This window comes from Carassius carassius, chromosome 31 (assembly GCF_963082965.1).
Source record: "Carassius carassius chromosome 31, fCarCar2.1, whole genome shotgun sequence".
NCBI classification, from domain to species: Eukaryota; Metazoa; Chordata; class Actinopteri; order Cypriniformes; family Cyprinidae; genus Carassius; species Carassius carassius.
Window position 1 is genome coordinate 28,533,267 of NC_081785.1, and position 15,857 is coordinate 28,549,123.

A 15,857-nucleotide genomic window follows, 5' to 3' on the forward strand; every position below is an offset into this window, starting at 1 on the left:
TATTTTTGACAAGACATTCCACGCAAGCTGTGCACCAGAGGTTTTGATCAATATAAGTCTTAAAACCGAAAAGCATTTAACAAAAGAGTAAAAGATGACCGGACAATAATGTCAAACGACGCTTATTGACCGCTCAAAGAGCTTCCGTTGGTGTTATCATGGAAAACGGGCAGTAAATGGGCGATTTACAACCAGATAGGCGTCTGTATTCAGTCTGCAGATGGAGACACGCCGTCTCACCTTTGATTAGTTGTCGCGTCGCGACGTGCACAGCGCCGCGTCTCCAGATCCACGCACGTGACCCTCCCATCAGTCCCAGCGGTGCGCGCGAGTCACGGAGTCTAGCCGCTATTGAGCGGATCACAGACGCACCTGGATGAGGACAGGTGTGAGCTGCGTCTGCTGCTAATAACATATACCGCAAGGTTTTATTTAATTTATTTTTTTCGCAGTGCTGACCTCTGATGTCCAACCAGACAACATATTCATTTATAATAATAATGACACTCATCATCATTTCTTTGATATGCAAACTTTATCTTCACTGAATGTAAGGGGGAGCAACCGAACTCGGGTTCGGACCAGGCAAGTGAACCAAGTGTGAAAGCACCCTAAATGTACGTCCAGGTTACATTTCACCCCAAATCGAAATGTGTGGGTATATATTGTGTTTAGAAATTAAATAATATTTTATATGGTGACATTATCTTCACAAGACTTTAAGCACATTTCCCCACCAAATTATCACTGCTTATATATATATATATATATATATATATATATATATATATATATATATATAAATATATATATACATACAAGCACACACACATATTATTTTCAGTGATGATTCTGAGTGATTAGTTATTCATCAGTGTAATGTAAAACACCACTGCATTTTGTTATTTATTAATATAGTGAGAAGTGGGATGTAATTGTTATTAACATGGAGTATTATATCACCCAGACATGTTCTTGACAGGCTTTATGTATTTCTTTGATTGTATTGTAACTTGATTTTAAGCAATTAATTGCAGCATTGTAATGATACTTTTTAGAAGACTTAGAGACTTTTTACTGCACGACAGTATGTGTAGTAGTGAAAAACAAATATGTTTTTTCTTGAAACAGAGCATCACACTGCCTTTTATTAATCTTACGTTGTTGTTGTGTTTAAAATGTTTAAAAAATGTAAAAAAAATTATTTAACAACGAAACAAAAATTTTGGGACCATGTAAATCACATGCTGATGCAGAACATTTAACTCGCATCTGATCTCTTCAGCTGATATAGCAAGACAATCAGTTTTCCTAGCATTTCACCCAGTGCTCTATTTTAAGTACACAAACGATGCTTTCTGAGGGGATTGCTCGGCTACGCATTTGGTGAATGTATATTGTATTAAAAAAATAAATACTACCAGTAAATAAACTTTTTAGTGGCTAATTCTTCTAGCTCATAGAAAAACCCTTATACAGTCTTATATACATTATGAAAAGCTGTACAGCTGAATTATAATTAAAATAAGGAAGGTTTTATTTGTTTAATTATGTTGATATAAATATATATTTATATATATACTATTTTGTCAAAATATATGATCGAGGAGACAAGAAACACACATCTCAACACGGAGGTTATAAATAAGTGTCCAGGGTGTAGCTGTGGCCCGGTCAGCGGCAGCCACATCCCTCCACCACCATCTCCTGATAGTTCTTCAGCACCACCCTGTCCGTCTCGTCCAGGTAGAGCATGGAGATTGCACTGAGCTCTGTGGGAACGCAGCAGGCCTTGGGAATATTGGTGTTCACCGAGTTCACCAGTGTCTGCACAATAGCGTGATTGGTGGAGTTCAGGTGATCAGCCAAAGGGAACGGACACTCCCCGTGACAGTAGTACGCCTGATATCCGGGCGGCGCCACGATCCAGTCGTTCCAGCCCACATCGCTGAAGTCCACATAAAGCGCGTGTCGCCGACAGTTTCGGTTGCGCTTGCGACCTCTTTGCTTCGGGCTGCGCTTCGCTCGCCGCGTCAGCGGGTGACTTTTTCCATCGTGTCCAAACGTGACCAGCAGGGGGCGAAGCTGGCTCCAGTCTGCGTCTGGAAGTGGATGCAAGGAGCGACTGACGCGTACGTGGCGTCCCTGGTGACGCGAGGTTCGGTTCAGGGGCACCACCTCCACAGCCAGGCCGTGATTGGAGCTCTTGTCACGTGTCCAGCGCAGCACGGCCGGACTCACGTCGAAGCTCTCCCATCGAGTCGTGTTGTGGCGCACCAGTCGAGTGTCCAGCAGCTGTGTGATGAGCTGCCCGGCCCGCGGGGGCTTCAGCACCTCGTATATGTTTATCCGGTGTAGGCCGTCGTCTCCCATGGGTTGGGGATCTAAGATTGCATCATCTATCTGTTGCCTGTAGAGACGAAGCTCTGCGGTAGAAATGAGTTCCTCCTCTGGGATGCTGCTGAGATTGAAGACGAAGCGCAGAGGAGTCTCCGGTGAGCCGTCTGACTGCATCTCCTCCATGTGCTCTAGAGGAGGAAAATCAGAGGACAGCTCAAGAAACTGGACAAAGATACACTATTATGATCCAAATTATACAGTAACACATTCTTATTACCTGTAGACGGAGAAAAAATATATACTTTGGACCAAAAATAAATAAATAAATAAAAAACTTATTCTATTAATGGTTTGGATCAAGCTTTAAAGTTTGATATTTTTGTACCTTGACACAAAAAACAAAATGCAACAATGTAAAGTAAAAAGATTATTTATTATAAAGACCATATATTACTTAATATAGTTTAGACATAAGCCAAATTATTACTTGTTGTAAGTCAATGTAATTATTATTATTATTATTATTATATATATATAGTTTTGCTTTTTACAACTTAAAAAAAACATGATGCACATCAACACTAAAATCCTTAAACAGAATAGTTTATTTAGGAGTGCTCATAAAAACTGGAAAAATAAAATAAAAATGGAGACCATGGTTTTCGATTAATAGACCAATATAAAAAAAATGCACTTTAAATAAATAACACCGTTGTTTTACTTTTTTCAGTGTATACAAACATGAATCTTAATAATACAATAATCTACTAAAATGATATTTTGCAAGAACTACAATGCAGTTCAATACAATGTAGTGCTGTGAAGTAATTTATGTAGATACACTGCATTTTCTAGATTGATATCACTGTTTGATTTTATTTTTATATTAATTCCTGTTATTACACTACTAGTTTATTTCAATAGTTTTTTTTCATAGTTTTTATTTTAGTTTACTACACAGATTTTTTGAATACTTGGTTTTGACAGTCGTGGCAAATACTCTTGCCTTGCAATCATACCATGTTCACGCTGTAATGTTTGGTCTCACCTGATTGTCACATACTGAATGCCAAATATGCCCTTTTCTTTCAAGAAAAGTGTTTACTTGAACAGCATCTTTGTGCTGTCTAGAAATATTAGCTCAGCCAATAGTGAGAGTTTTGGGGTGGGATGATTTTTGACCCACCAATGACATTCAGACACACTTAGAAAAACTGCAATAACCATGTCATTTATATTTCTGCCTTTCAAATGCAGAGCACATACTGGCTAGTCATTTTTCAGTTTTTGTTGTTGTTTTTGTTAGTGCAAAACAGAAAATATGATGTGTATTTAAAAAAAAATATCACAATAAACATTAAGGTCTTTTTAAGTTGTCTTTATTTAAATTTAAAATTAAGTGAAAATTATACTTTCATATTAGAGCTAATTTAGCTTTTGTTTGCAGTTAAATTCATTTGTAAAAAGCCAAAAATAATCTTTTTACTTTGTATGATTGTTTTTGTCTTTAAAAAAAAAACCTTTGTAATGTAAATTCATAATAAAGAAAAACGAATAAATTTGGCATATTTGGCAATTATAAAGTATAATTTTCAATGCAGAAAAGTTGTTGTCATTGTATTCTGTTTGGTGACTCTCTCTGAATCCACTCCACTTATTCCTCTTCCATTTTTCATTGTAGCCTAAACTCTGACTCATTTAAGTATGTAGTGATAAAGAAAAGTAAAATAACAGGGAATAAACTGTTAAACCATGCCGACGGACTTCTATCTTCTTGAAACTAAATGTGTGTTTTTCCAAAGCCTTCTAGGAATTCTGTCTGCCTAAGAGACCACATTGTGGTGTTTATTTAGAAATCTCTGGAGTAGCATTAAAAATAATTGCATGTTGAGGAAATTCCCTCGACAGGATCTGCAAAGTATGGCAGTGCAGAGACTTTTAAATGCCGGGTTGGGTCTGAATTTATCATGTGTCAATGTCTCCGTTGTCTTACCTTCATGATGGAATCCTCTCACGGTGTTTGCTCGACTCGTGGACCTCTCGGGATAGTCGAAGCTCACGTCCTGGGCCCCGGCGTCTTCGGCCTCCCCTGACTGCAGGCGATACAGGTCCAGCAGATACTGGGGCACCACAGCCGAGTAGCTGGGTCGCGGTCGCCTCTGCAGCCCAAACATGTGCAGCAGCGTGGCTTCAAAGTCCCGCAGCAGTTCATGACTCTGACCCAGGTGCTGAGCCGACGCTTTCTTCTTCCCTTCCTCAGGTATTAGACTAGCATAGCTGCTCTCTCCCAGTAGGACTTGGCATAATAAAAGGACCATCAGCATTCGATTACCAGGAATCATGATGTCTCTGGTGAGCAGGCGGGGAATTTGAGGAAGCAGAAGAGAAAAGCAAGACTTCAATGAAACATGTTTTGACTCCCCATTGTCACCTAGCTTTCAATAATTAATCTGGATACCATTAAAATGTCATTGACATTTAGGTCAGAAACATGCTTTGTGCAAGTTCTCGAAGGAAGAATGCTTGGTCAATGATTTGCAAGTATGTGGTCCTGTAACAGACCTCCGTACTCAAGGGGGCGACAAAGTTTCCTTCAGATGTCTGTGTCATTATCATTACATCATATGTGTTTTTAGTTAAATAGCTTGTTACAAACATTAATACTTCTTAAACTGAAAACAGCTGGGTGTAGTAACAATTTTCCCTCTAGTAAATGTCATTAATTTCCCAACTAATTAAAAAGATTTGGCAAGAAATTACATTAAATTTTGAATAAGAAAGACTGAAATAGTGTTTTCTTGCTAAATGCACTCCAATAATCTTTGTTTACTACTACTTTTTTTTTTAAACAGTGTAGTATAGAAGTGTTTGGGTTTGTGTACTTGTATAGAGTATGTTTTAGACCTTATTTATTCCAGATAACTGCCATACAATTGAATAGTTAAAAATCTGTATATACATGCAACAACATAGTGAGTTTAGGGCATCATTCACCAAAACTTTTAATAAAATGATGCCATTATTTACTCACCCTCATATCATTTCAACCCAGTATAACTCCAATGGCTTTCATTTTGGGTTCCTCAAAGAACCCTCCTGTGATCAGTTCTTAATATAACCATTTTTTTCTTAGTGTGAGGAACATTTTAAATATCTAAAGAATATATTTCCACTATAGAGGTCTTTTAGAGCAAAGAAAAGATTCCATAGATGTTAAAGGATCTCCATGCAATCATAGATGCCAATAAAGATCCTTTATATTTAAGAGTGCACGGACAAACAAAACAGAAAAACACACATTTTCTGTGTTCCATGAAAGACTTCTTGGAATGGTTTGGAATGACATAAGTGTGAGTAAATGACGATATAGTTAATTTTTTGGGGAGAACTATCCCTTTAAGTGTCTATCCAAACTACAGTGTGGTAGTCAAAACCAATGTCAAACAAGGACAGCAACCTACAATTTTCAAGTGTTTGCACCGTAACATAAAAAAGCTGAAAGCAAAACTCCTTAATGACAACTGTGCTTGTAAAGAATGACTAAGCCTTCAATTTGCTCCAAATATGTAACAACCCCGTCACACGATTAGGACTGGATAGGCGTGGTCCACTTACCGACAGAAAATAAAGCATGGGAAAACAGTCCATGTTTGTCGAGAGCTGATCCAGGACGAGTTCCTCAAGTGAATGTTATGTGGTCCTGGAAGGCTGTTTAACAACAGCGGGGAGATTCCTTTCCTGAAATACAAGAGTATATTAGCCACTCAATACTTCATGTAATCCAATTACTGCTAACATTTCAGTACAAGCATGGCATCATTTCAGTAAGAGCAAAATGCAGGTTTGGGCCAGACAGACATCTTAAAGCAACTAAAATGCTGCTTGTAAACGAGCACTGATAACATGTTGCACAAGACGGCCAGGTGTGATCACCTGACAAGATGGCAATTCAATTTACATACAAATAGAGGTTCGTTTGTCAACAAAGGGATCTCAGACCACCTCTTTTATTGATGGTCTATTAGTAAATCCTTCTTAAAGAGTCTTTAAAATCCCCCAACCCAGACTGGTCATACAAGCGGCACCGTCCTGGTCCTACATCTTTATGATCTGTCATCCAACCACGTAGTTACCTGATTTGTGCCAGAAGTGGAATGGATTGAAGAGATATCTTCATTGCAACCACCGTACAACTCCACAAATAGGATTTTCAATGATTCATTTGAGAACAGAGTTACTGCACTAATAACAGTCACAAGTGTTTGTGAAAGGTCTCAGAAAACAACGTCATCACTGAATCCACAGCTGAACTCAATAGTTGAGCATGGCAACGCATGCATTTTGTCACTTCTTGGACTTAGTTCTGCTGGAGCAAGTCCAACCATTACAACAGGAATGATGCATTTAAACAAGAACACCGTGTGTGTGTGTGTGTGTGTGTGTGTGTGTGGTCATAAGAGTTATTTCTCTCTCTGTCTTCACAGTTGTTGCACTCACATGGCTTGCGTTGCGATTCTTGACTGATTTACCAAAACACTGTATTAGATTCTTAACAGGAGTCCAGTGGTTTTTAGATTCATAAAATCTTCCGTTTGAACAACAATGCAGCTAGCGCAGCTATTCAAACAGTTCATTATGTCGAGAGCAAACCATAAAAATGAGCGTAACTAAAAGACTTTGATCAGCCATGCCAGAAAACATGTAACAAAGCACAAACAATTGGTTTCTTCCGACCACCTACACTTGCTTAAAAGCCTACAGATACTGCCCTAAATATTTACAGAATCCCTGTTTGAAGATGGAGTGTGATGCATGTGCTTTTGTACAGAGTGGTTTTTATAGTGCAGCTTGCTTCTTTTAATTTGGCAGAGTTGTGTAAAGCTCACAGTGCTCGACTTTAACCCTGCTTAATGAGATTAGGTTATGCACATGTTTCTTCAGATGTGCATGGGGAAGTAAGTTACCACAGTACCAGCCAATGTTAGGATCTAACCTCTGTCAAGTTTAATTCAGAAATCAAATCTGTGGAAACCTAAGTTGCATTCTGTCCATTTGGAAAATGAGACCGCTTGAAGAATGAATAGCTTAAAGCCTGCTGTGCGGTTAGAAAAAGTTCATGCATATGTACAATAAAGAATCTCTATTGCACTGACACAATCTCTAGACCAGGGTCCTCCAATTATTGATTGACCCCAAACTAATTTCCATGAAAAACAACAACAAAACAATGGAAATTTGCATTCGAGAAGTATGACTATTTTAAGTTAAAGATAAAAATTCAACTAAAGTTTTCATCTAATTGTGTCATTGTCCCTCCCATACAATGTACAAGACCTCTGTCCATTAAAACCAATGATTCTTAATAGTTTTGAATATCATAACAAAGCATGCAAATACAGTACTATAGTACTATAAGCATCTATCAAGAACCACATTCTTGGCATGAAAAAGGCTCAAGACCTCTGCTCTAGTCTAGACAACAACATCTGTGGGTCTGTAATCATGTGCACTATCTGACTATAACTCTTGCTAGTGTTTACTTTTTAATAAGTATGTGGTATGGAAAGATATTTTAAAAAAATTTTCTTGAACTAAAGATAAACATCCCTGCTAAGTGACTCATGGGTTGTGTCTCTTTATGTCATAATGTACCTCGTAAAACCTTTCAGACGTTTCACTCTTCACTTCAACTCATTTAAGACAAAGTACGAGTTTTCGAAAACATTCGTGGAGGACCGGTTTTCCTTAACTTAATCAATCAAATGAAGGATAGAGCTATTGCTTTTAACGCTAACTTAACATTTGTCATGCGTCAACCGTGCTTGATTTAGGAATGAGTTAGAATAAAAATTTTAACCAGTGATTCAGGACACTCCGATTTTTTTTTTTTTTTTGTTGATTCCAAAAACTCATACAAAAGTGAATATGATACGCTGCTTGATACTAGCCAAAGAAAATATACCACCATTGTGGTAAGGTCATATACAGCAAGTAAAACTGTACTTAGCCACCACATTAAAACATAATTTAAACCGAATGTCAATTCAGTTTGAATGAAACGCCATGATGGTACGTTCCGAGCAGATGTGGAAGCTCGCATCCACCCGGTGAGCGCGCGGTCACGTACCTGAGCGAGAAAAAAAAAAAAAAAAAACACTTTCACGCATTCTATCATGTAAGCAAAGTTTTGTAATCCTGTGTAACATTCCCAACACTCCGGGCCCCAGTGCAATTCTTTAGCTACGCGACAAAGCAGAGCGCTCCCGTTCTCGGTGCACACTTTGTTGATTATAATTGCGTCTGTTGAAGTGAAGACAGCTTTGTGGAATATAATGGGAGCGTTCTAGTTAGTCATGCCGCCTGCAAAAATAATTAAATACTAATAATAAAATAGATACTTTTAGGCACAAATGGCTAAAACGCATGTCATTGGGTCTAAATAATTGCGTATACCTCAGATACGGTCGGTAATCACTTCTTACTATTATTGTATGAAAGTACCAGAATGCAAAACACGAAATGCCAGCTTACCATTGGTAGAGATGCGCGCGGTATTCCTGGATGAGAAGACGGTAAAAATTAGTTTTTAATGGAGTTCACCTCAGACAGCAGAAGTCCAACCCTAAGGCGAATGTTTAGATCATTAGTTCCGCATCACGTAGAAGAAGCCAACTGAGTCCCATGCGAACGCGGATCTGTGTAGCTCCAGGAGTCGAGCACGGAGGACATCACCGTCTGATCCCGCATCCAGTTCTCCAGGCAGTTTTTATGTGACCGCCCTATGAAGTTCCTCTGCTGACCCTCCTCCCCTGCTCTCTCAACCCACCGCACTTCACCAGCACCTCAGATAAACCCCAGAGAACACAGACACACAAGATCAGTTTCCTTCTTTAAGTTACATGCATGCACTGCAACTCCACACTGTGGATGGACACTGCGATTTCTTCCGGAGTGTGTAATCAGTGCACTGGCAAGCACATGCAATCTATTAATGTGTTACCATTTTTTTCTTCCAGGGATGTCATCAGATGGTTTGACCACACTTGCAAAACGGAACATGTTTATTTTGAGTCACAGAAAAACTAAAAGTTATTAGCTTAAAATGAAAATGAGCAACTCTCAAAAGTAAAAGATCTTCAATATGGTTCTGTGCAGCATCACAGGTTACATGGGTGAGTTTTTTGGAATACGTTGTTCAAAAGCTCTTCAGAGCAGTGCATTGGTTTTACATGTTTTTATAGAGAGCTAAACAATCAAACAAATAAATAGTCTTTGTGGAAACCCAGCAAACAAGGAATGTTCTCTGAACTTTGGTTAACATTCTGGCAAGGTTCTGTCAAAAGTTCTTCAGTAAAGTTAATAGAACAGCTGTTTTGTCTTTACAAATTTTCTCAAAACATTAGCACAAAAACACTATTTATGAATTGTTCATTAAATGTTTTATTTCTAAAATGTTTAAGTTGGACATCTAAAGTTTTTTTTAAATATAACATACAAAAGTAAAGTTCCAAGTATGTTTGATACATTTTAAAATCGAATGCATCCTTTGTTTGCATAACCCCCAAAATGTCTTTAAAACGTTTTAAAAATATGCTCAAGTCCTTCCCCTTTAATCGCTGAAGTAAGTCCTGCCCTCGTATCGCCGCTGCTCCCCTGCCCCTCCGGAGCTCTGTGCACGCCAGCCACTGAGTTTTGTCTCATACTACTCACATAGGTGCATATTAAAGGGATGTGGCCTGAAATAATGTCATATTATTCAAAGTTTTCAAACTCAATAACGTGATAACTGTAATGTTACAATGGAGGTCAGTGAATGTTTCCTATTACTGTATTTCTCCAAGGCCCGAAACCTTCTCCATTTGACCCCGTGCCTCTATAATAACAATTAACCCCCAGTGTATGAAGAAGTACTCGCAGACACCCACATTACCATATTATTTACCTGTCTGTCTCAAGTGCTTTGAGTCACAAGGCAATAAAGTGCCATCCTTCCCAAAGCCCTTAGTCAAGGAAATGTCATCACACATTCAGAGAAACATTTTGGGTGCAAAATAAAATTGAAATTAAAAAGGACGTTGCCGACTTTCTTAATACAGATTCCTGGTCTTATCTGTTCATGACTTCTCTGTGCTTGTCTTCATAATCTTTATTAAAATAATTTGCCTTTCCTCTGAAATCACTTGCAACTTCAGCTGATGTCATTAAGCCCTTGTTCCTTTATTTTAGATCGTCTTTGTCCATTTTTGTATGAAAGGGCATTTTTTATGATCCAACCAATGTAACATTTTTCATCAACATTTGTGACATAATGTTTGTAAATAGTCTCAACTTTTCTGTAAAAAAGCAAACATCCACACTCTAGGGAAAGTAGATTTGTTTCACAGGTAGTTTTGCGGTATTTTGAATTGCACATTGAATTTTGTTTCAGGGTTGAATGAAATATCCATGAGCTTAACATAAACTTAATGTCCTGGCAGAAAACTACCAGTACCTTTTCCATTTTTTATGGATTTTTTCTTACAGTGAGGCACTAACAATAGTTATGAAAAATGGCTTTAATATAATAATTAGATTGGTGCATTTATAATATTATTTACATTTATTCATTTAGCTGACGCTTTTATCCAAAGCGACTTACAATTGCTATATATGTCAGAGGTCGCACGCCTCTGGAGCAACTAGGGGTTAAGTGTCTTGCTCAGGGACACATTGGTATCTCACAGTGGATTCGAACCAGGGTCTCTCACACCAAAGGCATGCGCTTTATCCACTGCGCCAAACCCCACATGAGCTTAATGTTTCTGTTTCAAATCCTACAAATTGACCTCCATTGTAAATGCATCATTGCCATCTTGATTTCCCTGATTTCATTATTTCTGTGATCAAATCTGTATTTTCAGCATCATTCCTCCAGTCTTCAGTGTCACATGATCTTCAGAAATCATTCTAATATGCTGATTTGCTGCTCAAGAAATATTACTAATTATTATCGATGTTGAAAGCAGTGCATAATATTTTTGTGCAAACTATGATACATTTTATTTTTTCTGGACCCTTTGATACAAAAAAGTTGAACAGCATTTATTTGAAATAGAAAATGTTTGGAACATTATTAAAGTCTTTACCGTCACTTTTGATACACCCTTATAATGAATGAATGAAAGTATTCATTTCTATTGACCGCAAACCTTTGAATGGTAGTGTTCCATGATTTACTCAAAAATATGAAGCAGCAAAACTGTTTTCAAAATTTGTTTCAAAGTTGAAGTGATGTGAGAGCCAGGGCGTTTTGTATATTAATGGGCAGTCTTTGGTCTCATTAATCTAATAATTGTTCCAGAGCAAATAGTTTTCGCTGAGTCAAAGTCTCAAAGTTTATATTTTTATATAACTTTAATGTTGTATCAGAGTGCTGCCTTTGTACTCCTGACTGAATTAGCGACCTTTTTAGGGACCTTTATGTTAATGGATATTGTGGTTCATTAAATGTTATTGTTCAATAAATAATATTTAATATAAATCATAGTCGTTTTTTATAATAGTATTCGGTATTGAGAAACAGTGTATGTGTGTGTGCGCATTTACAGTATATGTGTGTGTGTGTGTGTGTGTGTTTGTGATGGTGATATTGAGATTTGAGATTGAGATTTGAATCTGGAAGTGGTTCTTCAAGTACTTTTTTGGGTTTGTGTGTGTGTATGTGCATTGTGACAATCTCCATTCACTATGCCTATGCTATCATAACAATACACTACATTTTCCATAATCCTCCCTGTACATCACCTGCAAACTCAGTTTAACCCACATGGAAAGAACTTATATGTGGATATATGCGCATATATGAAACCTTTATGCAGTGTATATGCACATATATGATTATATATGCTGCATATATGCGTATATATGCCACATATAGGCAACATTGAGGTGCATATATGTGCATATACAGGAAATATAGGTCTCCTGTATTGCTTCTTCATATAAGCCCTATACATACAAGATATGTCTTCTATATAGTTAATGGCAGGATCTGGTCATTTTGTAGCTCATATCCCATGTTTGACTGTCATACATGATGCCTAGCTCATATTTTCTATTATCAAGGCAAAAACTAAGAATTAACGAAAAAAATTATGCAAGAACTTATGTATGTGCGAACATGTTAAATTGGTATCACATGTAATTCGCATGTTATGGAATTTAACTATTGCAATATATTAACATGATATACAGAGTCGGACAGTAACGGAGTACATTTACTTGAGTACAGTACTTAAGTACAATTTTGAGGGATCTGTACTTTACTCGAGTATCATTTTTGGGGAGTACCTACTCATGACTTTACTCAAGTACATTTGAGAGGCAAATATTGTACTCTTTACTCCGCTACATTTCTATCCATAACCGTAAGTACCCGTTACATCTTCGGCCCCGTCCACACGGAGACGGAACCCCGATCTTTTTTTCCCTCGTCTCAAGAAATATCCGCGTCCACACGAAACCGATGTAGTATACATGCCAGACTAATTCTGCCACAGAGATACACTTAAAACGGAGAAGAAGACATGGATTTGCTGCGCGTGGTACACAAACGAACATGGAACAATACATTTATTAATCCTTGTTAATGTTAGCGTTCAGTGTTTGTTCATGTTTTTGTTGCTGTTACGTGATGTAGTGGTGTTTGACTAGGGGCGAGACGTGGGCTGATGACGCCATATTTTCAGAAAATGTACGGATTCGCCGTCCAGATAAAACGCAAAGGCGGCGTTTTCAAATATATCCACTCTGGGACCCGGTTTCAAAACATCGGTTTCACTCTTCCAAAACGCCAGATCTGCTAAAAAATTTGTGCGCCGAAAAAAAGAGAGGAAAAAATAAAAATCTCGGACACCCTATCAAACGTCATTGGAAAGTGCAGGAAGGAAGAAGAAGAAGAGGAGGAGGATGAGACGCGTCATGACAGACCTTCAATGAATAACAAAGATAATTTTTTTTTTGTGCAGTTTTTTTGTCTTATTTTTGTTCTTGTACTATTTGATTGTTCTTGTAAATACATAATGTACATTTCTATATTTTGGACTTTTATTTATGTTGCCTAGCAGTTTTTTTGTCTTATTTTTGTTCTTGTACTATATTTTTTGTTTTGTACTATTTGATTGATCTTGAGTAAGTAAATAATGTACATTTCTACATTTTGGACTTTTATTTATGTTGCCTAGCAGCTATGGATTTTAATTTTACTATTATAGGTGAACATATAGGTGCATATATGTACCTATACAGGTATATGTATGCACATATATATGTGTGCATATATGTACATATAATATAGGAAAACGGCCAATTTTATATATGTCACATATATTAAATCCTATATCAAAACCTATATTGAAACATATATGTTTATATAGGTTTTTTCCATGTGGGAATCTTCACACCTGTTAGCCATAAACCTCATCAGTTTCCCTATATTTGCAAGAACCAAACACTCATTCATTGTCACTCATTGTCTGGTCACGTCACTTCTAAGACTATTATATTGTCATTGTTAAATCACTAACAAATGTTGTTTCATACTAATACAGTGGTTCTCAAACCTGTCCTGGAGTACCCCCTGCCCTACATATTTTGTATGGCTCCCTCATCTATCACACTGATTCAGCTCATCAGGTCATTAGCGGAGACTGCAGGACCTGAAGTGGGTGTGTCAGATATAGGGAGACACAAAACGTGCAGTGCTACACCATAGAGAGGTTTGAAAACCCTGTACTAAAGGATTGACCCATCTTCTCATCTATGATACTTACGTGTATACAGCCTGTCTTCAGCCATGCCAGCCAGAACCTGTAAAACATGAGGACTCTTTAACATTCAGTTAAGTTCCACGTTATTCTATGATCTACCAACTCACCTGCTTGCATCTCAGCTGTCTTGAACTGCTTATAAATAAAGACTGTGTAATTTGGGTTATCATCGACTCATCCTCCTGTGTAATTGCTGACATATGTATACATGTATTTGTGTGTGTGTTAGGGATGCACAATGTGCCAAATTGTTTTTTTTTTTGGCAATTTGCTGATATTTTTTTTTCAACTTATTTTGGCTAATACTGATATATTTCCTTTTGTTAATAACAAAAAAAACTAAACAAAATGGAATGAGGTGGAATGACCTGCCCAACTGAATCTGAGCAGCTGAGTCCTTAGCCATCTTCAAAAATCAGGCTAAAAACACATCTCTTCCATCTGTATTTGACCGTCTAATTCTATCAGTCTCTATTCTAATTGTATTCTTTATAAGACATGCACTCTATTCATTAACTAACTGCTTTTCTTTTTATTAAACAACAAAAGCAAAAAAACAATATATATATATATATATATATATATATATATATATATATATATATATATATATATATATATATATATATATACACACACACACAGTACAGACCAAAAGTTTGGACACACCTTCTCATTCAAAGAGTTTTCTTTATTTTCATGACTATGAAAATTGTAGAGTCACACTGAAGGCATCAAGGGCTATTTGACCAAGAAGGAGAGTGATGGGGTGCTGCGCCAGATGACCTGGCCTCCACAGTCACCCGGACCTGGACCCAATCGAGATGGTTTAGGGGTGAGCTGGACCGCAGAGAGAAGGCAAAAGGGCCAACAAGTGCTAAGCATCTCTCGGGGAACTCCTTCAAGACTGTTGGAAGACCATTTCAGGTGACTACCTCTTGAAGCTCATCAAGAGAAAGCCAAGAGTGTGCAAAGCAGTAATCAAAGCAAAAGGTGGCTACTTTGAAGAACCTACAATATGACATATTTTCAGTTGTTTCACACTTTTTTGTTATGTATATAATTCCATATATAATTCCACATGTGTTAATTCATAGTTTTGATGCCTTCAGTGTGACTACAATTTTCATAGTCATGAAAATAAAGAAAACTCTGAATGAGAAGGTGTGTCCAAACTTTTGGTCTGTACTGTATATATATATATATATATATATATATATATATATATATATATATATATATATATATATATATATATATATATATATATATATATATATATATATATATACAGGTGCTGGTCATATAATTAGATTAGATAATCTAGATAATTAGATAATCATCAAAAAAATTTCACTAATTCCATTCATAAAGTGAAACTTGTATATTATATTAATTTATTACACACAGACTGATATATTTCAAATGTTTATTTCTTTTTATTTTGATGATTATAACGGACAACTAAGTAAAATGCCAAATTCAGTATTTCAGAAAATTAGAATATTTTGAAAAGGTTCAATATTGAAGACACCTGGTGCCACACTCTAATCTGCTAATTAACTCAAAACACCCGCGAAGGCCTTTAAATGGTCTCTCAGTCTAGTTCTGTAGGCTACACAATCATGGGGAAGACTGCTGACTTGACAGTTGTCCCAAAGATGACCATTGACTCCTTGCACAAGGAGGGCAAGACACAAAAGGTCATTG

General features: G+C 37.1%; 1 protein-coding gene across 1 annotated transcript; it reads right to left on the reverse strand.

Moving 5' to 3' along the window:
* Positions 1–1,513: 1,513 nt before the first annotated feature.
* LOC132111838 (bone morphogenetic protein 4-like) lies at positions 1,514–9,138 on the reverse strand. Its single transcript, XM_059519465.1, has 4 exons — positions 8,872–9,138; positions 5,956–6,078; positions 4,334–4,689; positions 1,514–2,528 (listed from the first exon to the last, which is right to left on the reverse strand). Exons 3-4 carry the CDS (start codon positions 4,680–4,682, stop codon positions 1,675–1,677), a joined length of 1,203 nt encoding a protein of 400 aa, XP_059375448.1. The 5' UTR covers positions 4,683–4,689; positions 5,956–6,078; positions 8,872–9,138; the 3' UTR covers positions 1,514–1,674.
* Between the last annotated feature and the right edge of the window lie 6,719 nt (positions 9,139–15,857).